The sequence below is a fragment of the Lytechinus variegatus genome, chromosome 1 (assembly GCF_018143015.1).
Source record: "Lytechinus variegatus isolate NC3 chromosome 1, Lvar_3.0, whole genome shotgun sequence".
Lineage (NCBI taxonomy): Eukaryota > Metazoa > Echinodermata > Echinoidea > Temnopleuroida > Toxopneustidae > Lytechinus > Lytechinus variegatus.
This window is the reverse complement of record NC_054740.1, coordinates 13,953,037-13,961,737: the sequence shown is the minus strand read 5'-3', so window position 1 is coordinate 13,961,737 and position 8,701 is coordinate 13,953,037. Positions and strand designations below refer to the sequence as shown.

Sequence of the window (8,701 nt, the reverse complement as noted above, 5' to 3'; positions counted from 1 at the left end):
GAGAATAGCAGAGGAATATGGGGGGTAGGAAAGTTTGGAAAGAAAGAGGCCAGGAGAGGGGGAGCTCAGGGCGCTATGACAGAGAGGGAGAGAGATGATAGCAGAGGAAGGGAGAGGGAAAATGAGGGAAGGTAGGAAAGTCTGGCAGGCCAGGAGAGAGGGGGGGGGGCTATGAAAAGAGAGAGAATAGCAGAGGAATGGGGGGTAGGAAAGTCTGGAAAGAGCGATGGGAGAGAGTAGGTGACTGTGAAAGAGGAAGAACAGCACAGAAAGAGATGGTGGAATGGAGTGCGGAGGTGGCAGGGTCTGGAAAGAAAGGGGGTGGAGGAAAGAAATAATATCAGAGGAATGGAAAAAACAAGTGGAACGCCTCTGGCAGTCTCACCTGCATTATGTATTCTGATATAGCAGCAGTGCTGCCTTTGAAAACAGTTCATGAATAATCATTCACAGAAGAAAACACTAATATAATAATATTATGTCCATTGACCAAAAATGACCTTAGACCATGATCATGTGACCTAAGACATGTACAAAGCAATCATTCATACTTGATTACCCTTATGTCGATGTTTCATGAGCGAGATCCATAAACCTTCTAAGTTATAATGCCAATTGAACACATACATGTATTCCCAACACGGCCATAGTTAATTGACCTTTGAATGACCTTTGTCATGTGACTTGAAACTCACATAGGATGTTTAAGGATATATGGTTGCTCTTATGTCCATGTTTCTTGAACTAGATCCACGAAATTTCAAAGTTATGACAATTCCTCAAATAACCACAACATGGCTAAAGTTCATTGACCTTTAAATGACCTTTACCTTAATCATGTGACATGAAACTCAGGCAAGATCTTCAGTCATACGCTTTTACCCTCATGTCCAAGATTTATGAACTAAGTCCATATACCATATAAGTTATGATATTTCAAAAACTTAACCTTGGTTCAGGTTTTGATATTTATTCCCCCAACATGGTTTAAGTTCATTGACCCGGAATGACCTTTGACCTTGGTCCTGTGACCTGAAACTCAGGCAGGATGTTAAGTTTTACTTGATGACCCTTAAGTCCAAGTTTCATGAACTAGGTCCATACACTTTCTAAGTTATGATGACATTTCAAATACTTAACCTTTGGTTAAGATTCCAATGTTGATGACGCCACCGTCAGAAAAGTAGCGCCTATAGTCTTGTTCTGCTATGCAGGCGAGACAAAAAACGGGGGGGGGGGGGGATAATAGGTAATTGAACAATGTACTACGAGGACTGAGACAGAATAATGCCCTAAATAGCACTGCATCAAAACATCGAATACAATTTTTTTTATCATGAAATGATAGAAAAGATTTGTTTTACATTCGCTTTCCCTTCATCTAAAGACAATGCACGGCAACAATCACCGGGCTGAATGATGACGATTCAAACTTTCACTGAGGCATCTTGAGGTATTCAGAACAAATTTCTGTGTTCATGTATAACTGGAACTTTCAATACATACAGGTCACATCCACATACATATAACGTCACATGACTATTCATAAGATATAACAACATATTACAACATCTGACCAAATAAAAATATTAAAAAAAATTACAACAATATGAAGAAATAAAACAAAAAAAATTCCCACAGCAAGTAACGAGATCACACACAGTTTACCCCAACAATTTTTGATAATACATAGGCAATGATCGAGACGAATATAATTTGGAGTAGCATACAATATGGATGGCAGATATAGAGTACAATTCATATTTATGGCAGGATACAATAGTTTTGAGTACAGAGTAATTTATCGATGTAAGAAATGTATACAGAATGTGCGACATTGCTCTTCCTTGGCTAACATAATCAAATGGGCATGGGTGCACTGTCTTAAATTGGAGGAAGGTTATTTGTGAAACAACTGAACAGCATGTCAGAATACATTGTGTGTCATTGAAATTATTAAATTTTGATTAAAAATAAATGTAAAAACAAGTAAAATAAAATAACAATTTCCCTTTTATATCCTTTAATTTCATGCTATTATCCTTAGACATATAATAAGCTTAGCAGTCAATTCCAATTCTTCCATAAAGTTACATTACGTTATAAAATACAATTAAGTTTAATACAAAGAGGAGGAACTGTTTAAAATGACAAATTTATCTCTATGTCTTATTTCATTTGAATTATTTCATTAACACATATCACAGTTTCTGTTAATGAATTAACAAAATACTTTTCAGAGAAAAAAATCTGCTTTGAAAGACAACTGATCATTAAGGTAAGGTTATAATTTACGAGGTTATCTGGTATTATGGTTAGAGCATTGGATTAATAATCATAAGGTAGTGAATTCAAATCCCTACTGCTACTCTGTTATTGTTTCCACTTTGATATAGAGACCCGAGAGTAATTTTCATCAGTCATCATGCCTGATCAATACCTCAGTCACATTTACTCTACTGCAGCCATACTGCGAGTTGAAAATAGCAGAACTTCATTTTTATTCAAACCACCTATATGTGGCTATTACAAACAAGTTTAAGCGGCTGTTACAATTTTTGACTCGCTGTAGAGCAAATGTGACTGAGGTATAAGTTAGACGTAAAATATTTCCTAGGTAATGGTTATGTATTTATAGCAGCAAAAAAACTGTCCTGGCGAGAGCCTATGGGAGTAACCTTGGCAAAAACAGTATCATTAAGGTAAGCTGGTTTATAATACCCACTTATCAAACTTACCAAGCTCCAAAGGAAAGGGTTATAGAAATTAAACCTTAACACATTTCTCTATTTTCTATTGCATCTTCTATATTTGAAAATATTATCTCAAGAAAAAGTGGGATGTAAACATTGTTTGGCATTTTTTCAAATTATTCATTTAGGAAAAAATATTAACATATATTTGGCCTTAATACCCAGATATTTAGATATACAATATTGATATATCCAAGACTGTATTTACTTACCTACAATACATGAGGTGCCAAGTACAACATGACAAGTCATAATTCTTTACTACAGAGTGAGATCAACACCCTACACCTTACCAAAAATAAATAAAATAAAATCGAATACTTCTAGTAACTTGCCAGTACAAATGGAAAAATTTGCACAATATAAATATTTTGGAATATAACTGGACATATCATTTGTAATACAGTTGTCTTTGCTAATATGTATGGCCATATCTCATCCATTAAAAAAGGTACATTAATAGTCAGTTAATACTTAATAGTAACACACACAAAAACTTAAATCTAAATGCGCCTTACGTATCTCATTGAGCTCATTCTCTAATATTTTAAAGAGTATTTTTGTTTAGAATTATGAAAGAAATTATTGAATTGATTTCACGAGGATATGAAGTTTTTTTTAATTAAAGTGGTACTCAGGGCTGAAAATATTCATACCTAAATAAATAAAGTAAAATTCACAGAGAAAAGTGCTAGAATTTTTTATCAAAGTCTGATAACAAAGTTATTGAATTATAAAATGTAGCAATATTTTGTGAAAAACAGTTATATGCATGCCGTAATGTATATGTACTTGATCAGTTGTCATTTCAAATTTTTTGGTTCTTGAAGGAAAATATGAATATTTAAACCTAATAAAACTGAAAAAGAACAAGTGGGGATGTGACATAATCTGTTTGCTCACTGAATATTCATAAAGACATGCCAAAAATTAGTTTCACCAGAATAGTGCAAGTCTTTAAAATGCCATAACTTTGTTATTCCTTGTCCGATTTTGATCAAATTTTCAGTGTTTCTTTTGTCTGATTTTTCTTTTATCTGATCAAATATCATTTTCAGCCTGGAGAACCCCTTTGAAATGAATGACGCAGAACCCAAGAGATAAAGTAGGGGCAATAATAATATTTCTTTTTAGAAGTTAAATGCATATTTCACAATAACAAAATTCTTGATTATATAATTGGCTACAACAATGACATTTCCACATGTTTTGAGAAGAATCAGAATTTGTTTACGATTATGAGAAAATAAAAAATATTTCATATAATAAAATACATAAGAATATGTGAGTGGGCGACTTCATCGGTTCTCTTATTTGCATACCGACCAGGATGTGCATATGACATTTCCTAGAATTAAACAAAACTTTTCAATAACTGTATTACTTGACATCTGATTGAATATTCAGCATTAAGCTTGTATGACTGTTCTATGTTTATTCAAATCAACTTTTTATAATTGTGCTGCACTCAACCCAGGGGAAGTGAATGGGTACCTTGCAGGATTAATTCCTTGAAATGCACTGAGCGCTGGAAGGCTGCTTGAGCTAAAGCTGGAGTAATAATACTAATAACAATGCGCCTCAGAATAGATTTCCAGACAGATGGAGCAATATAATTATATTGTTGATAGGGTTGACCTCCACTTTAAGGAATTTTGCTTTCTTTCCAACCCTCGAGAAAATCTTATTTTTTTTCATTCTCAAAAACACAGCAGCAAGCACTTATTTTTCTATACCAAATGCGAGAGATGAAATATGATATTCATACACCAGATTCCATGAGTCAATACTTCAACTTTTCTGGATATTTCATTGAAATTGTCCATGTATGAACTTTAACAATCTAAATGTTCAGGCATTATTTTGAAGATAATAGGGAAATAATATTCTGTATTTAAAATCCCCTACAAATCATAAATTCATGCACTGTATATTCAAGCAACCCGACGTTGCAAATCCCAACTATATTCACGTCTCATCCCTTCAAATCTTTCCTGACACTTCACATGGAAACCCCCTTGTAAATACAAACATGAACAATAAAAAATTCATCTAAACATTTTTTTGTTTCTTTTCAAATTCAATAAATTCTCATCATCAATTGCTCAACTGCAACCCTTCCAATATTGCACAAAATATATGAAAAAAAAAATAGTCATCTACCATTCTTTCACTTTGAAAAATATGCTTAAACATCATATATACATGTAAGCTCTTTGCTCTGTAGGACAACCTTTCTTCCCTACAGAATGTTATCTCTCTTTCTCATCCAAAGACTTATCTACATACAATTATAATACTAATATAATGATTGCTTCTTATCTTGTATTCTGAAGTACTGGGGTGTTTCAAAAAAGATCTAAGTATTATATGACTTAGAGTCTCATTCAAATGCTGGTACATACATGATATGAAACGCGCAATCTTATTGATCAATATGCAGTAGTGCACGCCCCCTTTGCATGATCTGGCCGATATGGTCATGCCTTTTATACCACATGCAACTAGACATTTAAGTGCGACTCCAAGTCGTACTTAAATCTTTGTGAAACACACCCGTTTAACTGAGGCCATGGTTGAACTTTTTGTTGAAATTATGGAAAGCCAACAATTTCAATATTCCATTTACATCATACATGTTCATTTCCTATCTTTTACTTGGCCAACGTTTTTTGAAACGCTCGATAAATGCTTATGGGGAAGGACACCCACTAGCGTTGAGTTAGTAATCCATCGCACATCGGCATGCGACTGTGTATAAAACATATGGGGAAAATGAGAGAGGGGATTTTGGAGAGGGCTCAAGGGCGGCGCATGGGAATAATTCCACCTTTTATTACCCAGAAACCTCTGAAATATATATATTCATCTTTAACTGAAAAAAAAGTTGAAGAAAAAAAATTCTGAAATGTAAAAATCGCCTAATCCTTCACCCCTTCACCATTTCTCTCATTTGTTTTGTACACAACCTCTCGCAATAAGCATAGCTAAAAAAAGGTTGTTACTTACTCAACACTGTAGGGCGCTCTTCCCGAGCATTTTATTACGCGGTCGATGTACTGTCTGATCTTCCCCTTGTAGTATCTTTTACTTGGCCCATTGTTTTAAAGAGGAAGAGAACTATTTGAGTAATTAATTTCCAGTCAGTTATGAATGATTTGGGTGCCAAATGGGCTGATGAATTAAACTTGTACTGTTAGAGATACCCGACACAATTGGCTATCCATAGTTAAACCAAAAATTTATACCAGGTGTAAATTAAACCAGAGTTCAGTACACAGGCCCTTGAGTCTTCGGGAAGTAACGGAACACGTTGTTTGGAAAAAGATGTTAGACACTGCCATGTGGTGGGAAAACCTGTAAACTGAAAGCCTGTCTTTTATTTTGGCATATCCCCTATTACTTCATAACTAGATTTATCTTATAGAATTTGACTGAATCTGTGAGCAATATGCTTTTTTCATATTCATACTGTACTTGATGATTAACTGTAAGTCTCATCACACATGCAAGGGCACAGGTTGGTTTGAGCATGGAGAGATGAACATCCTGGGGAGGTGGAACTAAACTTTGGATAATCAGCTGTTGAAAGCAGAAGACGTAAAAACTTCAATTTGCTTGCCAGTTTCTGAACTCCTCTGCCCCAGCGGGAGGGGGCATGTGCACCCTACGCCCTTGACATGTGCCATGACCATCAGATAAATAATCGAAGCAAAACATTTATAAAAATATAAACCTCTCTGGAGTGGTTATAAAAAAAATAGAAGTGCCAAACTTGATGTTGTATGGGACTTTCAATGAAAAGGAATGAAATTAAAAAAAGATAAGTACTGACAAATAACAGATATTTCTTGCTACATGTACATGTATCTGTAATTTGTTACAGAATATATTCAAGTGTTATGTGCCATACACTGTGTTACCAGTCTTTTTTCCTGCCCCTACTTGACTGCCTAACGTATCAATAATTTGAAATAAACTGCCTATCAAACTACATGTATTACCTTTTAATGAAAAATGGGCCTCAATTCAAATTACTGTATCTGAATAATCAAGTAGGCACTTCATTTTTTGCACCTTTGGTTGTAATCTGATTTCATTGTTTCAATTCAAAAGGCACTGTTAAGACCGTCCTCCAAACCGCAATGCTAATACTAGTACCACATACAAAATACTGCCCTCTCTAGTCTATAGTTTAACAAAGTTTTTAAAATTGCACAAAAACATATTTTGATAGTCAAAATGACTGATTGTGATTTCTCTCTGAATGCTCTTAGTCAGGGTGGACAGGGTATTTCCATTCCTTGCCTTGGCATTGCTTGCAGTGGTCATACATGAAAATCAAGAACAATTTTCAAAAACTTTCCTATGAGACAGACACAGACAATTTAATAGAAGAAAATATGGTAGCAATTTCATCAAAATAAACAATGCCTTTCCAATATTACCTGAAATTCTTTTCAAATATGTAACATATTGTGTAATTCTTGATCATCTCTTTAGTTTCATCCTCATATATATTCACGGGACAAAACGTTCATGGAAGTCATTTCTAAACCCCAACGTAGTTGATCCAACAATGCTTAATTACAACAAATAATAGATAAAGAAATTGCAGAAGCACTTTTTTTTTTATATCAGAAAATGATTGGCACCTTATGACAAAATGTAAAATGACAACGCAAAGACATTTTAGACTTCACATACATATTTTTGCTGGATGATAACCTGCTGTCCCGAAGAAAGCGTTGATTAATAGAGTTTAGTAAAAACAAACATATACCGTAATGCATTTGACTACACAAAATACATTGTACTCCACATGTCGATAACATATATAACATGAAGTCTTTGGCGCATGCCAGTTGATATGGGTTGAGCAGTATCCTAGACTAAAAAAGGCTTTTAATCTTCGCGATTCCAGGTAACCCTGCAAGAAACTATTCTGACTGGAATATTGAGGATCAGCGATGGTTGGATAAAGGCCATATCTCCAGGTCTCTGTGCACGAAGGTCATATTCTCCAGGTTTAACGCAAGTAGGACACATTCTCCAGGTTTGGATACAAGAAGGTCATATCCTTCAGGTTTGGATACAAGAAGATTATATTCTCCAGGTTTAATGCAAGAAGGTCATATCCTTCAGATTTGGATGCAAGAAGGTGATATCCTCTGGTTCTTGATGTAAGAAGGTCATATCCTATGATTCTTGATGCAAGAAGGTAGTATTCTCCAGTTTCCACTCCAATTCAAATCAATACGTGCACTGTAGTATGCATTTACACAATGTACCAGCACAGATCCAGGCATTGTGATATATAAGAGCACCTTCAAAATACAAAGGGGGGGGGGGAACCACGCACCCCTATAAAGTATCTTGGCCTTCCGACTGCTGCATGTATTGGTCATTGCCCATGTCCAGTGTCGGAAGTCCGAGGCAAGAAAGGTCTTGCATGGGTACGGCTTGCGCCCCCGGGGGCATTGTCATTGAAGAGTGCATGGTCGGTTGGGGCAGAGAATGACAGTTCAGAGACTGTTGGGGGTGGTGAGGGGGCGGTGGGGGTGGCGGCTGCTGCTGTTGTGGGGGCGGCGGCGGCCCCACCTGCTGATGGGGTGGGGCATTGTTATTAGTTCTATGGGGGGTTACGTGTTCTCGGTGCGATGATTGTCCAGAGGTGGAGGGATACTGATGAGCATGGTGCATAGCAAACGGGGCCCTTGTTGCTGACTGGAAAGCACAAAGACAAAAAGAAGAATTTATAAACATTCTCATTCGTTATATCCTTAAAATTAGCAATCGAATGAATGAATTAGAAATATAACATTCTTTTCATTTTGATTTTTGTTGTTCTTTCTGACCTTAAGCTGATAAAGTGAGTGAATCACGCAAGCAATAATTCTACAAATAATATAAACAAGATTTATGTGAATTTTTTTACAGAAATCAAC

General features: G+C 35.6%; 1 protein-coding gene across 2 annotated transcripts in view; it reads right to left on the bottom strand.

Annotated features, from left to right (window-relative positions):
* Positions 1 to 4,353: 4,353 nt before the first annotated feature.
* Positions 4,354 to 8,701, bottom strand: part of LOC121406469 (circadian locomoter output cycles protein kaput-like) — an 89,742-nt gene continuing 85,394 nt past the window's right edge. For both annotated transcript variants that reach the window (XM_041597483.1, XM_041597491.1), the window contains one exon: positions 4,354 to 8,480. In XM_041597483.1, coding sequence (XP_041453417.1) covers positions 8,118 to 8,480 — 363 coding nt within the window. In that variant the 3' untranslated portion in view covers positions 4,354 to 8,117. The remainder of the gene's footprint in view (positions 8,481 to 8,701) is intronic.